Raw genomic sequence first — 20,470 nt, 5'->3', positions numbered from 1 at the left:
ACTTGAATCAGAATAAAGTTGATTCTAGAATTTCAGAATGACATGATTAAAATATTCATACTTGAAGCAGGATAGATATGTCTTGTTGCCCTAATTTCTTATTACGCTTGTTCCTGGGATAATGTTTTTGCGGGTATGAAATCTCACCAGTAATACTGAGCTCTGTTTCTTGTCCTTCCACCCCTCTCTACTTTATTCTGATTCAACTTGCATGTCTCCAGAACTTGCATATACAGTTTGAACAATATCAAGCTCTAGATAATGGATGTTCCTTTAAAATGCTGCCTATCAAATGCTGTTTTTTCCCTTGCTGTCACAGCCATAAGCTAATGTTATGTAATTTCAGTCAGTATAAATTGTACAAGTACATATTTCATCTATACAAATGTATTCCTGCATAAGTTTACCTGAAGCAGTAGGCCAGATGTTGGTTTCACTCTCTGTTGAAACAGCACACTTAATGTTCGGTTCTGTTGTTCCAGGTCAAAAACTCTTGTTTTCAGCTTCAAGCATTCCTCCCTCAAATCCTACATAAATAAGATAAAAAAAAAAAACAATATGAAATGAAATGTTACATGAACTTTGTATCACACTTAACAGAACAGAATTAAAAATTAAGATTAAAAATACATTTCAGCCCTAGTAGCTCTAAAGATTGGATGGCATTTTAAAAATAGGTATACTAGTTCAGGCTAGTACTCTTAGTAGTTATGATCTCAACAATACAATCTTGTACAGTATAGGTATAGTTAGAAGAAAGCTCAAGTGAATTCATTTGGACTTACTCCCATGCATGGGTGCATAGGACAGCAGTTAAATATGTTTTGTCATGTCTGCATACACAAGAATAAAAAAGAAATCATGAAATACATGTTTAGACAGCTGGGATATTATTTCTTCAAGCATGAAGTATAACCAACAGCACTTTAAAAACACTCTAAAGTTGACAAAAGATGAGCCAACCCATCCCCATATTTCATTATGATCACAAGTAAAAAAAAAATGGGAAAAGGAAATAACCAATGCTAGATTAAAGAAGAGGGAAACTATACACAACAAGAATAGCTTTATTTGAGAAGGGCAAGTTTCCACCATTGCCATAACCTTTTCATAAAAAATCAACTGGCACTGACATTGATCTGTCCCTCTACAACTTCAAATTTTAGTCAGGTGTGTTGGTTCCACTGATACTCTAATGAAGCATGGAGGGAAAAATAGAACACACAAATATTAGATTGCAAGCAACATCTGGCTGAGCAGATACTAAAATATTAATCAGTACACAAATATTTCTATGACATGTACTCAATTTGCTTTCTTGGATACCTGTCATCTTTCTTTTCTCTGGTACAAAAGACAGGAATGGCATTGTGCATGTGGTGATACAGACACAACTGCTATTACATTAAGGGGACTGTTCTAAGCCAGGGCTGGGAAATTTCTAGATTTCTGGGAATCACTCTATTTTTCAGAAGAGATAACAATTCAACTTTTCAATGGATGGTCAGGTGCTGTAATAACTCCATGTCCCTTCTATAGAAAAGAATAGCTGGTGTGTTATTAGAACCTTAGTGGAGAAGAACCAAATGCTGTGGTTCCAACAACCTGGAGATGAATGCATACATGTACATGCATGCATGTATGCGTTTGTGTGCGAGTGTGTGTGTGTGCGCGCGCGCACACACACACACACACACACAGAGAAATTGAAGTATTTAGCATTAAAATAGGAAGCTTCAAAGGCAGAGGAAGCAAGGGAGAAGGTATCTGTTTAGAGGTCATTAGTAACGGTCCAAATTTCACTTGGTGAATGGTACAAACTAAGGTCACAGGTTCATTGTTTTGTTTCCTTCTAAGAAAAAACACAAATAAACCAAATATTTTCACTACACTATAGTGAACATTAATGAAGGCCACTTGGAGCTAGAAAAAGTTCATTTAAAGGGTAGATCTGGCCTACAGGATGTTGGTTACCTACCGCTAGGTCACAACTTGAAAAAGTTACCTTTCTGAGCCACAGGTGACAGAATATCCTCAGCAAGCATAGTCATGAGCTTCCTATTCATTCATCAACATTACCCACTTCTAAAGTGCACGAACCTGCTGAAGCAGCCGGTCAGAATGGGAAATGGTGGTCTAAAATAACTTAAAGGTTTTTGTATTTTCTCATGCTGCTGTAATAAGGCCAGTACAGTGACCGGAAAAAAAGAGGTAACACAATGAGACATTTTTGTTAAAGGAGATAGCTGGGGGGGGGGGGGGGGGAGAGCCCAAACCCATGCTTTAGCTTTAATTCAAAGGTAACTCTCAATGAATTAAGAAGTCATTTTGCCTGAGCACATTACAAAGGGACTGCGTATTTAAAGTACCCCTAAGGCTTTCCATGTTATATATTCTCTGCCTTCTAAAATGACAAGGAGGCAATGATATCTTTTATTTGAAGTGTAGCAAAATTCCAAATCCTTTAATTCAGCAAACAGAAGTCCCTCTTAATAACTGCATCATCTCAGACCTCTTATGGAGAACTATTATATATTTCCCGTATAACCAAGCAAAAGGACTGCTGCCAGTCTTTATGAGGTTCTAAAAAATAACTAAGACACCGAAAGGCTAGCTTCCCCAATTAAAGCTGAAAGCAGCAGACACAGTAAGAATATTGCTTCATGAGAACTTGTTAATTCAAACTACCCACAGACAAAGCAAAACCTCCTGTGCATAATTTCTTTTAAAAAACCTACATTTTGACATTTCCTGCCCCTCTGTACTTTAAAGATTAAGATGTAAGTTGCTAGATACCCCAATTATTGAACAAAGTGTTTTAACACTAGAGTTATTCATAGACAGATTAAAAAAAAATCAGTCCTAGTGGCAAATTAGCATAATATAATTTTCTTGAGGAACAGATTAAAAATAGATATTAAAAATAGAAATGCACTTAAACTTTTTTTAAACTGAGTTACATCTTTCTTAATGAATATTTGTATCCTCTAGCAATATGTGCCCAAAACATCCTAGGTCTGAGGGCTTTCCTCCCTTTTCTAGGAACATACTCAATTTTGAGGCCATGTGATTGCTGACTGCAACTATTTCTCTTATCCAAAATATCAACATCTGAAAGTTCCTGAAAATTTACTTTCTAAATTTAAAAACTGTACCCATTGGCTACTAAATGTGCAAGAAAATGAACAATAAAGAAATGATTAAAATTTCTCATATTCTTAAGAAACCCAAGGAACAAAAGAATGAGGGAAAACTAATTCAATAACATTTGAGGGCCATATTAAAATTAAGAACAACAGAGCACTGATCCAAAATGAAGATATACCAGCACAGAAGAGCCATTACTGCTCATTTAAAATAACGTAAAGATAATGCCATTTCTTTCCAACAGATTTCTACAAAAGAGGCTGTTATCAAAATTGTGGTCAAGAAATTAGAAGAAGACTAGGATTGGAAAGAGTAGCTATGAGAGAACTGGATAAGATCATAAAGTGTAAAGATATAACTCTTAACACTAAAGTGAGGATCATCCAAGCCATTGTATTCTTCATCACCATGTACAGATGTCAGAGTTGGACAGAGAACAAAGCTTATAGAAAGAAAATTAACTCGCCTGAGATGAGTTGCTAGAGAAGAGAGCTGAGGATACTGTGGACAGCAAAAAATACAAATAAATGAGTCCTTGAACAGACTGAGCCTCAACTGTCCTTGGAAGCCAAGATGATAAAACTGAGGCATCATAATTTGGCCACATCATGAGCAGACATCACACTAGAAAAGACAATGATGCTAGGAAAGGTAGGAGGCAGCAGAAAGAGAAGCAGACCACATGCCAGGTGGTTAGACTCAATCAAGGATGCCAAAGGTCTGAAACTGCAGGAACTGAGCAAAGCTGTTGAGGACAGGGAGAACTGAAGATGTCTCATCCACAGGATCAAGATCAGCTCAAGGGCATTTAAAACAAACAAAGAAACAGGACAATTGTCAGGACCTTCACATCACACTAGGTGTCATATAATATAACCTCCAGTGATTATTATAAATAATTCAACAGTTCCTAAGGAAAGGGCCAGCTCTACAAATAGCAAAAAGAGCACCTTGACTTGTGCCCAGGCACAAACACGAAGGCAGCAAACATTTTCCAAGAAGGTCTAAAATGCAAAGTTGTGAGTAAGGCTCAATACAGACTGGTGCCTTGTGCTGACCTGGGGCTGATTTTAGGGCTTGGCAGAGTAGAGCGTTCACATGCTCCTGAGCCCTACCGCGCTGTCCGGGTGCCATCATGGCTTGCCCCTGTCCACACAGGGGCCACCATGATGACATATGCACAGCTCAGCATACAAATGGCACCATCATAGAAAGAACCTGCTGGAAGCAGAGGCTGCACCATTTGGCTGGTGCGGCTTCCATCCAGGGTAAAAACAGGTGGCTGCAGACTGCCTTTTCGGGGCGGTCTGTCCAGCCCCTATGTCCCACACCTTCCAACATTTCACAGATGAAAACTAGGACACATGTACCACATGTAGCAATATCAGAGAGTGGTCAAGATGGTGAAAGTTATAAATGAGGATTAGCATACAAACTAGGAAAGATTGGATCAGTGTGGTTTTGTCTGAGACTACTGGGAAAGGCAACACTTCACCCCATCCTCTTCTCTCCCCTCGTTCTTGCTGAATAGTTCTTGCAAACTACTTCTGTACTATCAAGCCTGAAAATGGCATATAAGCAACTTTAAGGTACAGATATTGTGACAGAGTACCAGTTTCCTGGGGAGTAGGGATACTGACTTTAAGTCTTTCTTGTGGGCCTTACAGAATCATCTATTTGGCCACTGTATAATATAGTATGTTGCATTAGATAGCCTCTTGGTCTGATTTGGTCCTTTGGCCTGAAGGATGGCTTAACTTATGTTTCTGTATGAGAGAAATGTTCAGATAAGAGACCCTTAAAAAAAACATTGTAAAAATGTCCACAGCATGAAACACAATGACCACAGAGTTCCAGCCACAGAAGCCACTGAATTATCTCAGTTATAATATAAGGAATACGTGTTAGATGCTTATTTGCCTTAAAATGTTCCATCAAACCTAAGATATTTTTCTGAGTATATTTATGACTGTTTGCTGAACTGTTATTCTCCTTTCAATTTTTAGATGGCTCTTAAGTAAAACAGTAACTTGTGGAAATGAAGGAAAGAAAGAACAAAGAAGAAGAAGAAGAAGAAGAAGAAGAAGAAGAAGAAGAAGAAGAAGAAGAAGAAATAGCATGCTCTGAGGCAAAACTCCCAATTTAATATATTTTCCTTCATATTTCTGCGGCAAAGCTAAGCTCACTGGAGGAATTCTGTATGTTGTATAAGGAATGATCTCTTCCAAAGTGCCCATTTCAAAATATAAATTTGATCTCAAGGATTCAGTGACATTGATAAATCACTCAGGGTTTCACTCTCAGTTGATGTCGCCCTGATCTCTCAGTGGATCTACAGCCATCTCATACACTTCTAGACCTTTCTGTAGTTCATTCCTTACACTCTTATATGATGTGCTTAATTTAAACATAAATATCACTCCTTTCGGAGCAATTTAAAATTCACAGTACTGTATAATACACATGGTTGGTGCTGCTACCAAGTATTACTCTTCTGGAGTCTTTGAAAGCTCTTCAGATTTCCTCTATATCTCATGATGCCCCTTGGGGGTGTTATCTCTTAGTGACATTACTTGCTCTGTTTTACAGCAGTGTGGTAGAAGACTTATCTGTTTACCAGTTATTACTTGGATTTGTATAGAAGCCATTTGTGACTGACCCCGAAGAGCCTAATTTCCGATTTACTGTACAGTATTGTCTTCCTGTCCTTTCTTATAAATGGGTTTGGTCCAAATGGCATTAGGAAGGCTAGAACAGTTAACATTCATTAACATTTAGACTGCTGCCTTGTGTTTCCCCTTCAGGATATTAAATTAGCTAGTGTTATTCAGAAGTGGCCAAGCATCTGTTAAATTCCATCAATACTAAGCAAATCACATTATTAAATACATTTTAATCTATACTTTTAGTCCGTTCATAAGGATTTTACAGCACCTGTGGGTTTTGTGCCTTCTGAAACTGACAAAAGGAGTTGTTCTGAGCCAAATCTCATTCCTAAAGGAATTATAAATAACTGATAAAAATTCTCTTATCACAACCCCCCCCCTCCATATGCATACACAATATTTTGTCAGTTTTCAAAAAGAAAATGTAACATTTTCTAAACTGGGTAATAATATACTAAGACTGGAAAACACACCATCTCGTATGAATTTTTTTATTTTAGAGAAAGTTAATCTGGCTCATGTTGACATTCATATGCATGTACTATTTAGCTGCATGGCAATGGAATTTGTATAGATTGCTAATTTATACCTGGGGTGATACATTTCTTTAAGTTATCTCCTGAGAATTTATAAAAGATAGTTAAATGCAAAATCCAACAATAAATTTATACTATTGTATTATACAAAAAACAGCAGATGTTTCCTCCTTAGCTTGCCTAAGATTATCATCTAAACTAGGTTGAATTTACTATGAGAGAAAAAGGTAAATGAGGAAAGTTCATCATAAATACATGCATGCTTGTCTCCACCCACTTGTTTCATTCTCCCCTGATATCTGCATGCATAGACAGACAAACACATGATAGATGAGCCCAGTAAGAATCCAGGATGGTCAATTGTAGCTCACTGGTAGGCCATATACTTTTAGTTATTCAATTTTTTAAAAAACAACAACAACCTAATTCTCATACAGAAGAACAAAGAATTTCAAACTGTTTCTTGTCATTTAATGAAATCATGAAAGGTTTTTCACTCGTTTATTTATTTATTTATTTATTTAGCAGCTCAGGAACTTGCAAAAATGCAAAGAAAAACAGCACATAAACAGTGTCTTTTGCCAAAAAAAGTAAAAATAAGTACAGATGTTTTGTTTTTGTTCTGGCTACAGATACAGTTTTTATAGCAGTTGATCAACTAATGCAGCTGCTTTGGATTTCACCTTGGGAGAAATTATTAGAATACTGTACATAAAGTAAGAAAACCTTGGACACAGACAATGTGCAGAAATGCCCAAACTACTGCAAAAAACAAATTACTGTATATATTTGACTATATGTTGAGTGTAAGTTGAGGACAGGTTTTGGGGCCAAAACTAGGGATTTTGCTATGTCCCCTGGATAAGCTGAGGATAAAATTTAGGAGCATGGAACAAAGGATCTAAAGGATGAAGCAAAGGAAAACAATGCAGAAGAACTTATTCTGGCAGGCATAACTGTTTGTGCTCACCCTATGGCTGGATGAATGAGAGAGTAAGTCCTCCTTCCATTCTCAGATTCGCATCCCTCACTTATGTGCAAGGGACGAACGGAAGGGGAATGAATGGGGTGCATGCCCGCAGCGCACACCTGCACACCCCCACAAGCTCATGCTTATATTCAAGCCAATGGGCCTTGAATATATGCAAAACTCTGTTTTCACGAGGGGGTACAGAATGTATCCCTCGCAAAAAAAGGAGGAGCGACTTCTTTTGGCTGCAAACTACCATAAACATGCATTCCAAAAATTACAATACCATGTGTTCAACTTACAATCTCATAACTACTGAACAAGATACTAGCCAAAGGGTTTCAGGGTGGTCTGGTGTCAGTGCACATCAGAATTTCTGACAGGCCACCTACTTTCACCATGAAGCCAACAGTTTTGCAGAAATACTGAAATCCTCTCATGAGATCACAGTGGTTAACTTTTACAAGGAAAGACTTCAGTTCAAATTCTCAGTGGGTGACTTTTCAAACCAATCCATTTCAGGATTAAAATAAGATTATGCTTTGATTACAGATGTGGTGAAGAAACTGAATAAAGACTGTATCTGTGTAATAAAAATACAAGAGCTTGTACGAAGCCAGGCCAATACTAGCAATGATGCTAAAGGCCACACCTGCATGTATCTTTGCATCTCACATGCAGATTTCTTAATAATAATAATAATAATAATAATAATAATAATAATAAAATTTATTTGTATCCCGCCCCCTGAGAACAATCGGGGCGGCTAACAAAGTTAAAATACAGAACATGTAAAATCCCTAATACCCTCCCCTGCTTAAAAAAGTATTAAATCCACTACAGTATTTAAAAAGGCACAAAACAAAAAAATACACAAACATACAAGTTAAAAACTGACCAAAAGGTCCACAACATCACGCCCGCAATCAGTGGGAGCAGCAGTATCTTTCTCAGACATTCTTCTAAGGCCGGGTTCTCTATTCTGGGAAGGCCTGCTGGAAGAGATCCATCTTAACAGCCTTTTTAAAGCTGTCTATGGATGTAAGTAGACGGATCTCATCCGGCAGGCTTTCCCATTTCTTAAAACTGCATCAGCTAGGGTGGGTTATAATTAATGTGATCAGAGAAAGTACAGAGGAATAATTAATTTAAGGCTTTCCTCCCCTGCCACAGTCCTGAAGAAAATCCCTCTCCAGAACCTGGTATTTGCTTCGGGCAGAAATCTCCCACTGACACAATTTAAAAAACAAACAAAAACAAAACAAAAAAAAACCCACCCAAAAACATTCAGGCTGCTAGAGTTTTCTTTATGACTGCATACTTGTTGCCCAGATTTCCCAGTTTATGGTTGGTCCTGCTAGTTGGAGTGGGGTGAGGTGGGAGTTTAGGGTTGGTTCTTATAACTGGCCTCAGGAAGCAACTGCACTGCAGAAATAATGCAGTTTGACACCACTTTAACTGCCATGGCTCCATATTATGGAATTCTGGGATTTGTAATTTGGTGACATATTTAGCCTTCTCTGTATCACAACAAGCTACAAATTTCAGGATTCCATAGGATGGAGCCATGACAGTTAAAGCAGTGTCGAACTGCAATAATTCCGCAGTGTGGTAGCAGACCAAGAGAGGATTTTTTTCCCCAACTGGAGTCTGGCTACTTAAAAATAAAAGATATAACACTTTTTTTGTCTGATATATATTCTACCTTTCTCCAAGAACTGTTATCCAAGGCAGCTTGATTTCCCCCCCAAACAAGGCCTATCCTGTTAATGACTTATCACAGCTTAAAAGCAATTTATGCCATTGTAGGTCACTTTTTGGTTATAGCAGATATTGTCATTCTCTACTAACTTCACACAATGGCCAACACCTCCCCAGCTTGCTATTCAGCTGCAGGACAGCCCTGCTGCCAGGTCATTTAGTGACTTTTGGATAATAGGAGGCACCAGAGAATCAGAACAGTCTCAGTTTATCACATAACTGTTTTGCGTCTGTCTGTAGGGACATAGTCAGATGTCTCTCCCATGTTTTCTATCACTAGTCACTAAATGGCTGTGGGAGGGGGATGCTGCTATTCAAAGGTGATTGTAGGGGTGAGAGGGGAAACGTAACATAGTTCTACATGCAAAACCTTTATGTTACATCTCCATGATAAGGATCTCAAACAAGAAATATTACGTTATTTAGTGAACAGAAATTGTGAATCTTCATAAGATTACCTCAAACCCATTATCCAATTCCATTATTATTATTATTATTATTATTATTATTGGTGGTGGTGGTGAAGTAGTTTTTGATATTACATGATACTTAGTTCCTATTAGAATAAAATATAATAAAAAGAAAACATTTTTGTGTTTATGTCTTTCTCCACCTCACCTCTAAACTCATGAAACTAAGCTACATTAAAAACTGGGACAAATACTAAAGAGACTGGGACTATGCATCTCAAAGTTATTTTATTTTAAAAACTGATGAATTTTAGAAATTGAATATCCATGTGTATCCTGTTAAACCACCCTCAGCTTTGAGGTACTCTACTAACTAGGAGAGACAAAGTTCTAAGATGGCCTGGAAAATCTGCTTCTCCACAGGGCCTCTAGGCTGTTCCTGTGTACTCTTTGTCTGAAGGCCCCCAATTTTTTCCAAACACTCAGAAAAAGAAAGCAAGCGTGAAAAGACAAAGGAAAAAGAGTCTGGTAAGGAGAGGAAAATGAGCAGAGGGAAAGTCTGAATGAGAAATAAAAAAATAAAAAATAAAGAAAAGAGAAGAAGCGAAGGGACAAGGCACACTAGCCGATGGATTCATTTCTAGTGAATCTGCTGTTTTCCCTATTTTTTTTGTAAAAATGTTTGATATCTCTACTCATTTACCCTTTGATAATTCTAGTTTATGACTTTTAAAACACACACAAAAAGGGATGAATTACTTACCTTCTGAGTAAGCAGTGCTTGTACAACCTGGTTGGCCACCTGCGTAAGAAAAAAAGTACAGTACATTTGACCAGTATAGCATATTAATTTTCTTAGTGTCTATTGGGGCAATCTTTTTGAGGTACTAACTGACTTTAATTTGCATACAAAGTATTTATTAACAAATATACAAACATATTTTTAAAACCACAAGGTACCCATTTCAGTTTGCATTAATTTCATGTATCTTTTTATTATGTAAGAGCTTTTTATAAGCATGTCTATTAATATGCTCTTAGGAACATTACTTTATGAAAGCAAAGTACTACACTCTCTATGATATTTATTCATGTGAACCCATATATATATATATATAAAGCTGCTATTCCTTTCTTTTCAAGAATTTCATTTCAAAAAATAGTTCATCCATATGAACGTAAATGAGCAAAAACTCAAAGTAATTTGTCTTGATAAATCATTTTATTCTTGTATGATCCAAGAATGTGACTTGATTCATAATCTAATAAAATCACCCAATACTGTTTTCTCTTTCCAAACCCAGTATCTAACCTAAGGCAAAAAAAGAAAGGAAAAGACATATAAAATAGCTCAGTATGTGATTTAACAGAAGACACCGAGTGATAATAACCCATAGGAACAAATGTACTATATCTCTTAAATCCACCTACACTGCCCTATAGGCTTTTAGAACTGACATATAATGGTGTTGCTTCTGCCTTGTACTTTCAATTTAAATGCTTTCTGACTTACCTGTAAATGGAACAAATCCTCTAATACCTCATTACTTTACTTAGTGACTTGAGGTTACTATATAAAAATAAATAAAATACTACCAAAATCCTAAAAGGTTCTCTGTGTGCCCAATTCAGTTAAAAGAGTTCTGCCTGTATTGTCACTGTAAGAAAGAAGCCAGGGGCCACATCATCTTCCAATGGGAACTTGGGGGGATGAATCCATCACATGTATACCATTTCCCTGCATTTTGGCTCTGATCGTCCACTCCAGCTGTAAGAGTTGCATGGAGTGGCATAAACAGAGTGATCTCTTTTCAATAAATATCCCATGAACATTATGAGTGTTTAAAATTAAGGATGTTTATTTATAGAACTAAGCATCTTTTGTCTAAAAAGAAAACTTATGAGCCAGCACAGGCAGTTCAACTAATACATCAAGACAATGTTATCCAACACTCCATGGCAGCAGAGGGCAGACTTACCTACCTACCAACATGAGTGCTCAGCACTGAATGTGTAAGTAGCACCTCCTAAGATTAAATTGATGGTGTGGTATGTCACCCAGTGGCTTCCTGACTTCCATATTATATTTGAACTGTTATTTTCACAAATCTCAGTTCTGTAGCTCTCCTTGATAAGGGTGAGTATTCAAGTTGAGATAGTTCTATGATTTCATTTAGCATTCAGGGGGAAAATTCACTTTGACAAACCTAGATTCAGCCTTTGCCTCTATCTATAGTTTTATAATCACATCACCACCATGGACAAATGAATCCATTTGCTTAATAAATTATAATTAGATTAGACTACACTCTCTATGTGGGGATGCTCTTAAAAATTGTTCAGAAGCTACAGCTTGCATTTTAGAGATCACACATTGTCTCATCATAGGGTTTTCAAGATAGAACACTTCAGTAGTGGTTTATCATTGCCTTTCTCAATGTCTAACAAGCATTAGGTATCGTTCCACTGTCTTGGAAACATCCTCTGCCAGTATCACCCTCTCTCCCCATTTGGCATGTTTAGCTCCTAGTCAGAAAAGGGGGACCCTACCAGCAGCACTGCTGCTGTCAACATTGTCACTTGGATCACAGGAGCATTCAGTCCCACCAAGGAAAGGTAGTGCAACATAATACTGGTCTCATAAGAATTGCACTGGCTTCCAATTTGCTTCCAAGCTCAATTCAAGGTGCTATTTTTGACCTATAAAATCTTGAACAGCTTGGAGCCAGTTTATATATTTTCTTCTTAAAATATGGATGTTTAAATAGAAATGTAATAATTTATTTAGTAATCAATAAAGAAACAATTCATTGGAAAGAGCAAAAATATGCAAACATAGAAATAATAATGTTCCAACAAATAATTATGGTAGACTGAAACAGCAGAATGTGCAGTTATTGTTCCTAATTTAGCAGGTCAGTTTATCCATTACATCTGGATGCCACACCTTGTTTTTCCAGTACTCTAATAAAATATGATGATATCTTTTCCAGTTTTCTGCTATTACATTTTAGATACCTAATGTATGTCATTTATATGCCTGAATATAGGGGATTTTTCTGTGTTTTTTCACGATATACTAGATTATCTGAAAGTACAGATTGCTGTACACATTATTTGGACAGAGAACTGCAACATGAAAAGTGGAAAAGGCTGAAAACAAAAGATAATTTAATTCCTGTTTATGTATTGGTTTGGGAAGCATGAATTGGGTCAACTGGCAATGAATGCAAAACACATAAATAACTCTGCCATTCTAATCAGTAACAATACAGGGTACAAACATGACAATGTTTGATCACGATGTTTAGAAAGTGGATTGTTTAACTAGCAAATTTAAGTCTGTAGGCCAAAATAAAATTAACACTTGAATCTAGAAAAAGTGAGTAGAATAAAAAGATATAATGGAATTAAACTAGTTCATTCTTTTGGCATCTGTTTGCCCTACTTCATTGTTTGTGCTTCCATGAAAATGCCTCCAGCTGAATCTAAGGCGGGGTACATACCGCCGCTTTGCGGCGGTCTGCCGCCGCCGCCAGTAGGTCCGCGGGGGAGCCGGAGCCTTCAGACGGCCCGACTCCCGCGCGGACTGAAAAAGAAGCTCCAAAATGGAGCTTCTTTTACCGTCGCGTTTGCGACGTAGCGAGGCGCCAGGGGCGCGCTCGCTACGTCACAAGCGGCGCGACGCGTACGGACGCTCAGCGTCCGATACGCAAAGATGGCGGCGCCCATGTGGAAGGGGCGCCGCCATCTTGTACATATAGAATACGTACTAGGGTTAGGGGGGTGCGGAAGCACCGCCCCTTCCTAACCCTAGTACGTATAGAAGACGTATTAAATGGCGGTATGTATCCCGCCTAAGACTACACTGGTGGTTCTTTTCTCCATTCTCTTAACTAGGTCATTGGTCAAAGTTTCATTGGTCTTACCAATTTAAACGTCAAACTACAAGACGTCACAAAACATATACAGATAAGGTTCCCAATAAGAAAGATAGAAATAGGCTTGACACTTGGATTTGGGATGAGCAGCTGCTTGCTCTTTCTCAAAATTGGGCCAACCCATATAAGGGATGGGGGACCCCACGAGGGAAAAAAGTCAACAAGGAACAAAGGGTGAGTCTCTGTTTCCTGGGAGAGCAGAGAAGCATAAAGCCACTCATCAAAAGCACAATGATCTGGGAAAGAATAATACCAGAAGCATCAAGTCCAAGATTGACTTGAAGTTGGACAGAGCAAGCATGCAATTATCACAAATGTTTCTATTTCAATCATTCTAGATACAATTCAACTATTTACTAAAATTAACCAATGGGACAAACACATACGTCTTACAGAACTGTATTAATTCCTTTTTCCAGGTAAAAATCATAGCTGGGTTTCCCAAAACATGCCAGTTCAGTAGCAGCTCTGGGATGATTCCATAGGCTGGATACAGACAGGTTAAAAATGGACTATTGAACCTATCAACATCATGACATATTAATCAGTAACACTGTGAATCCTCAGTAGTTACTAAAAATCTGGCAACTAATTTATTTCTTTACTTAATACTAAATGCTTAGTCTTTTTCGAACAAATAAAATGACTCACCAATCTGAATGAGGGAAAATCCAAGTTAAGAAAAGGCAACTTAAAAAAGACAAAATGACTACTTCTGAAGCCGTCAATAATAACATTAAGCCAACAATGATAACCTCCCTGTGGTTCTCTGTAAATTTCACTGTCATTGTTATGTGCCTTGAACTCAATGTCGACTTATGGCAACTGTCCGCTAGGGGTTTCTTGGCAACATTTATTCAGAGGAGATTTTGCATTGCTATGAATCCCATTTTGAGAGAAAAGTGGGATATAAATCTGATAAATAAATAAGTAAATAAATAAAGGTCTTCCTCTTGTTGAGAGCATGTGACTCATCCAAGGCCACATGACTGAGCATGGATTTCCCTGGCTGAGCAGGGATTTATATCTCCCAGAGTCACAGGCCAGCGCTCAAACCAGTATACCATGTTATCATTCTTGCAAATCCCACATTCTGTCCCAAAATTTATGGTTTAAATTAATTTAATTAATTATATAATTTAAGTTATTAGTGTTGGGGTAATGAATTCATTTCTCAATTTTGAATGTTTAACATTAATCAAATTAATTTTCAAAACTATCATTTCAAGCTCTACACTTACAGTCAGCCTTATCCACAGATTTTTTCTATCCATGGATTCAAGCATTTCATAGCTTGAAAATATTTTTTAAAAAGTATACATTCCAAAAAGCAAACCTTGATTTTGCCATTTGATGTAAGGGACACCATTTTGCTATGCCATTATATTTAATGGGACTTGAGAATCCACAGATTTTGTTATCCACAGTAGATCCTGGAAGCAATCCCAAGCTCCCACTGTATAACAAAACAGAATCCTCATTCCCAATAAAAGTAAAAATCTATGGAGACTAAAAGCAGCCCAGTAGAGGTCTTATACACTGAAAATAAATTAGAATGCTAATGCTTTAATTCCAAATCAAGTATTGTTACACTTGGGAAAAGTGAAGCACCACCTACTTAATTTAGAAACACTTTTAACAAAATCTCTGCCTTAAATCATACAAATGTCAAGATACAGTAGATCTAAAACAACAGTATATTTCCGATGGGTTGGTCACATTGTTTGGCTGAAGATTGGTAAAAAATGGTATGAAATTCTAATATCTTTCCATTCGTTCTGAACATAAGCTGAATATTGGAGGCTCTTATATTTTTGTGTGGCTAATTTCAAAAGTTGGCATGGTAATTTTAATACGCTATACTGTAAAATATCGCATTGCACTGAAAAGGCTGGATCTGAGCTTGACAGCAATCTCTGCTGGCATAATAACATGAATAAATATTATACCACCTCTTGACAATAAACTGACAGTCAAATTCCAGAAGAGGAAACCAGGATTAAGCATTTAAACCTCAGGTCCCTGAGGCAGGAGAAAGGTAATCCTGTTTCTTGCATTAGGTTTCTAAGAGACAATTTTAATTGAATTTTAAATAAATGAAATTCATTCCTATATAATGCAGAGCTAGACCATTGCAGTGCTAAGAACTTTCAAGTATAATTCAAATCTCTGCTATATCAATGTTAAAGGAAATCTCAGTGATAAGCAGGTATTTTCAAAACAATTGTATGAATTACAATTAGAATTTTAAAGGGAAAGCTACTGTCCCAGCATCATGATCTGTTCTACTCACTTCTTCTACTTTTTTTACAATGACTGATTTTTCAAAATAGTTTATATAATGTTTATTTTCATATTAATATTAATATTATGAAACTAGGGTTCCAAATAAGCAATTCAAAGTAGCATACAGACTGAGAGAGCAATAGCTTTTCCCTAGAATAATAGCAGCACCCAACAATTCTGTCCTTCATTTCTTCCTATTAGATTATGTTTTGTGTTTACATACTACAGTGGTTTTCAACTACTATGCCACGGCACATTTGCATTTTACAAAAGATCCACAGGTTGTGAGCCACAAGTAAATGGTGGTTGAAAACCACTAGGCTAGGGTCTTGTGTGACAACTGCCTGTTAGTGCTTTTAATAATGCTTCAGAAAATTTTAGTGATTTAGTTATTTAACATTAAATACAATCCTAATACTCATTTTTAAAAATGATTCCTTAAAAGCTGGTGGCGTTCCTTGACAATTTTAGCACTTCGTCAATGTGATATGTGATGAAAAGGATTGAAAACCACTGCTATAGTATATGGAAATTCAAATTTAGTTGAACAAGATGGTTTTTAGTTTATGTAGTAATCAATTAATTGACATGGAAATATCACTCTTTCTGATCACCTTCAACTGCTCAAATCTCTGAACTTATACTGTCTACACAACAGCAAAAATTGATACAATAAGCCTCTCCCAGAAATGCGATTAGGCTAGACTAGAAGCACTAAGGGTTTCTGCCTGAGCAACTAAAGCAAATACAAACACCCTCTCTTTTGTACCATGATTTTTGCAAAAATACCTACATGTGTATCTGGAAACAATGGCTTTTATGCACACATTTATGGGTTAGATTTTTTGATTTTGCAACTCCCCCCCCCCCCCCATAGTTTTAACACACACAAAAAGGCTATTTCCAGAAAAACATGGTTAGCTTTCTACAACACCTTTTGCACACACAAACAAACACATGTTTTCACACACACAGCCATGTGTGTTTCTGGAAACAGGAAAAATATTATTTTGCTCAAAATGTATTTTTAGGGGAAAAACCTCAGGAGTCCATGTAATGAAAAACAAAAGCCCCTAAATAATTATGTAGCCTTGCCAAACAGATTCTGTGGCAACTTGCTTCCAACAATAGGTCTGAGGAATAGCTAAGCCTTCGTTCTCTATGCAAAATTGCCAGGACATCTGGAATTCGTCAGTTTTCAGCCCTCCTTGGATTTAAAGTGAAAAATAAGTGGTCATCATCACCAATTATAGTAATTTGTGAGCTGGAAATCACAGATGTGGGCTGTTGGGAGCAAACTTTGTGGATTAGTGTTCATTACTCTGTCTTGTAGTAAAAATAACCAAATCTACTGAAGACAAGCAGTGAATCTACAAAACAATATCCAGTCTGTGGTGTTTCTATTCCCCATGTTTCAGTTAAGAGACCACATCCCAAAGCATTCTTTCATTTCTCTTCCATATCTGAAATAAACCTTTTTTCTTTTTTTTTGCAAAGTTCAAAAAAAAGGAAGACCCTGGATTCCAAATGAAACTGCATGAATTAATTTATGCATTACATATCTGACTCTCTTGGGATGGCCCCCCATACACAGTGTTGGCAGATGAGGTGGCCAATAAGAGTTAGCAGTGGCAGCCTTCCCAATAGTCATCACTGCTGTCCACAGCAACTGGCGGATCCCACCAGTAACATACACTTGACTGAAAGATTTAAAATATGCACATCTGTAACACCAAGGTGCACTGTGGCACTTCTAGCAGCCCCTGCATGCTGAGACAGAAGGACTTCCCCCATTTTTATCAGCCATTAGAACTACTACAAGAACCAGTGTGGTATAGCAGTTTGAGGATTGTACTAGGACTCCGCCTGAGAGGAAGGCAATGACAAATCTCCTCTGAACATATCTTGCCGAGAATTCCCTGTAACAGGTTCAGCTTTGGGTTGCCATAAATCAGAAATGATTTAAAGGCAAACAACACCACAACTACTACTGATTCTATCAGGTCTTGTTATCCTTCTAGAGTAGGGAGAATTCAGAAGTGTGTGTTTGAGGAAGAGTGAATTGGGGTTGCAGGGGGGGGGGCAGATTGGAGGTAGTAGTGGGAGAATTTAGGAGCAATTTCAGCTTCTTGGTAACCAGCCCCTCAGCTAAATCCCTGCTCTGGGACAAATACACGTGGTTCTACCTTACCTCATCAAGGCATCTTTCATACTGTTCTCTCTGATTTTCATTTTCCGTGGCCAGTGCAGAATTCTCTGCCTGCAAGACACAAAAATAATGCAAATTAACCAGTACACATGGTGTCAAACATGACAACCCAATCAATACATTTACCCTATACACCTTCTTAGGATCCAAAGCAAACTTACTGGAGATATGGGAGGGGTAATAGCAAAAAAGAAACCACATCTATGTGGTCTCATTTCCTGTTATAAACAACACAGAAATCTCATTAGTTTTATGAAATTACCCACAAAATACATTACAATTTACAGAAAGACTGACACCGCTATTCTATACATCTCTGTAATCTATTCTTGGCAGAAGCAGAAAACAGCCTTTAGTAAAAACATAACAGTGGATATTTTGCACATCAATTTTCTTTATTCATGCCTGCCAAACCTGAATGCTTGGAAATCATGAGTCAGGGGCAATCTTTTCTTGCTCTAAATCAGAAAGCTTAGTTTAATATTAAGAGATTTACAGACACAATAATAAAATGTGATTTCTTTTTATTTTCTGGACATTGCAGCACTGATAGATAGCATAACCATGTTTTCAAGGGTCCCCCTCCCACCTTCCTGATATTGCAAAATATCTAAAAATGCAGCACACATCTTTCTATCACACTGGCTCATATATATCCCAGCATAATAGGTGAACTAGATACAATTTGCCACCATAACCCATTAGCATAAAGTACAAACATACAGTTGACTGGTGAATTGGTACAAAATCTAAGAAACAATAATGAGAGTTGCAACAGCATGCCTCAATTTGTAATGCTTCTACCCAGGAGTTCAAATATTCTATTCTATTCCTTCTCCTGTCAATCAGCATTCTATCTCCACCGCACACTCTCAGTCTTCATTATGATATTTGGGAAGGAGCGGGGTCCCTGTTGAGATCTGTCATCCACATTCTGTTTTAATCTTTGTACCCCCTGTAATTCTCCCATGTATGCTGCTGACACCATTCTTTTAAGAATCGAAGTTGGTGTTTGGGCTAAATAAGGACCAGCACTCATGGAATGGAATAATTTAAGTATCTGTCACAGTGAAATACTTCCGAAACTCTACCAAACTTAACTTAAGCATGTTTCAGTTTGAAAATATCTTTTTTGTCTTCTTCTTTCTAGTCTACATGTTGACCAGTGTGGCTGGCTGTCAAGAAATCCAAGACTGGAAATGGGAACATCAGTATCAGAGGCGTAGATTGCAAACAACATATCACAATGTCTATTCAGACCCCAGCTTGTGCAGGCACAGAAAGGAATGCACAATCCAACTTAAGCCCCTGGGGAACAGTTTGATATCTCTGAATTTGCCAAGCCACGTATAATGTGCTATATTACATTCAGATGGGTCATTACAGACAAATAGCAACTTTTGCATTGAGTGTTATAAAACCATCAAAAGCCATCCTGCTGTCAAACTTTTGTTCCTTGGTTAAAATATAACCATCTTCATAAAAAAAATACAATCTTTATGTCATGGCTAGTGACTGCTTGCTCATCTCAGTGTAGATTATTTCCTCTAGCAAATGAAATGTTCTTGATCTTCCACACTGAAAACAAATGTCACCACTCATCAACTTGGCGCAAGAGTGGGCGGTCTGTAGAAGAATGGTTTAAATGAGAAATATCTATCCATCTGCCTGGCTATGTATCTACCTATATTTACAGCCTTAGCTTATTTCTTCAAGATTTTACTTATATCTTGTGAAAAGTCTTTTGGGATGCTGATCTCTCTCTAAACACATTAGGATCAAATAGAAATTGCAAGAAGATTCGGGCAAGAACAAGATTAAAATACCCATTCCTCCAGGAAGTAAGAACAACAACAAAAACAACAACAACAAAACCATTCAAGGGAAAACAATTAAAATAGCCTTGGGAATCCAGGCACGATACCTGGTCTCTGCTCATAAGCACCACCTCACGTAACCATGACACCACAATCAATACTCTCACATAATTACAACCATTACACCGTTCACACTGTTTGCTTCTCTTTTTAATGCACTGTCAATCTATGAAGCAAGGTTTTCCAGGGTGGGTGTTATTGTCAAGGGTTTTCAATGGTAACAAATCAAGTTATTTTAGGCTTGGGGTTAGAAATTTCCATTGTGATTAAAGAAAAAACCAGCATGCAAGTAAGGAAACCATGAGCGCAGCTGAAACACTCTTTTATGTTTTCTCTGTAGCGTTGCCAGTTCCCAAAGAAGATGTTCATTGGCCCTTCATTCACTTCGGTTCCATTTGCACTGCGGAAATAATCCAGTCTGATACCACTTTAACTGTCCAGGCACAATGCTATGGAATTCTGGGAATTGTAGTTGTTGAGGCACCGGAGCTCTCTAACAGAGAAGGCCAAATGTTTCACAAAACTGCAGTTCACAGAATTCCATAGACACTTAAAGTGGTGTCAAACTGAATTATTTCTGCAGTGCAGATGAAACCTTACACATGCATTGGATCACATCAACTGTGGATAAATAAAAAGTTAAGAGTTACAAATTGATGTGGCAGTT

The 20,470-nt window shown here is 37.4% G+C and overlaps 1 protein-coding gene across 5 annotated transcripts in view; it reads right to left on the bottom strand.

Moving 5' to 3' along the window:
• Window positions 1-20,470, bottom strand: part of NCKAP5 (NCK associated protein 5) — a 783,557-nt gene that overhangs the window by 211,875 nt on the left and 551,212 nt on the right. For all 5 annotated transcript variants that reach the window (XM_089520139.1, XM_089520143.1, XM_089520141.1 and 2 more), the window contains exons 8-10: window positions 17,909-17,977; window positions 10,254-10,292; window positions 408-527 (exon numbers count right to left, since the gene is read on the bottom strand). In XM_089520139.1, the coding sequence (XP_089376265.1) occupies window positions 408-527; window positions 10,254-10,292; window positions 17,909-17,977 (228 nt within the window). The remainder of the gene's footprint in view (window positions 1-407; window positions 528-10,253; window positions 10,293-17,908; window positions 17,978-20,470) is intronic.

This window comes from Sceloporus occidentalis, unplaced genomic scaffold (genome assembly GCF_023333645.1).
Source record: "Sceloporus occidentalis isolate IW3139 unplaced genomic scaffold, rSceOcc1.0.p SCAF_4, whole genome shotgun sequence".
NCBI classification, from domain to species: Eukaryota; Metazoa; Chordata; class Lepidosauria; order Squamata; family Phrynosomatidae; genus Sceloporus; species Sceloporus occidentalis.
The sequence above is the reverse complement of the archived record's forward strand: the minus strand, read 5'-3'. Positions and strand labels throughout refer to the sequence as shown.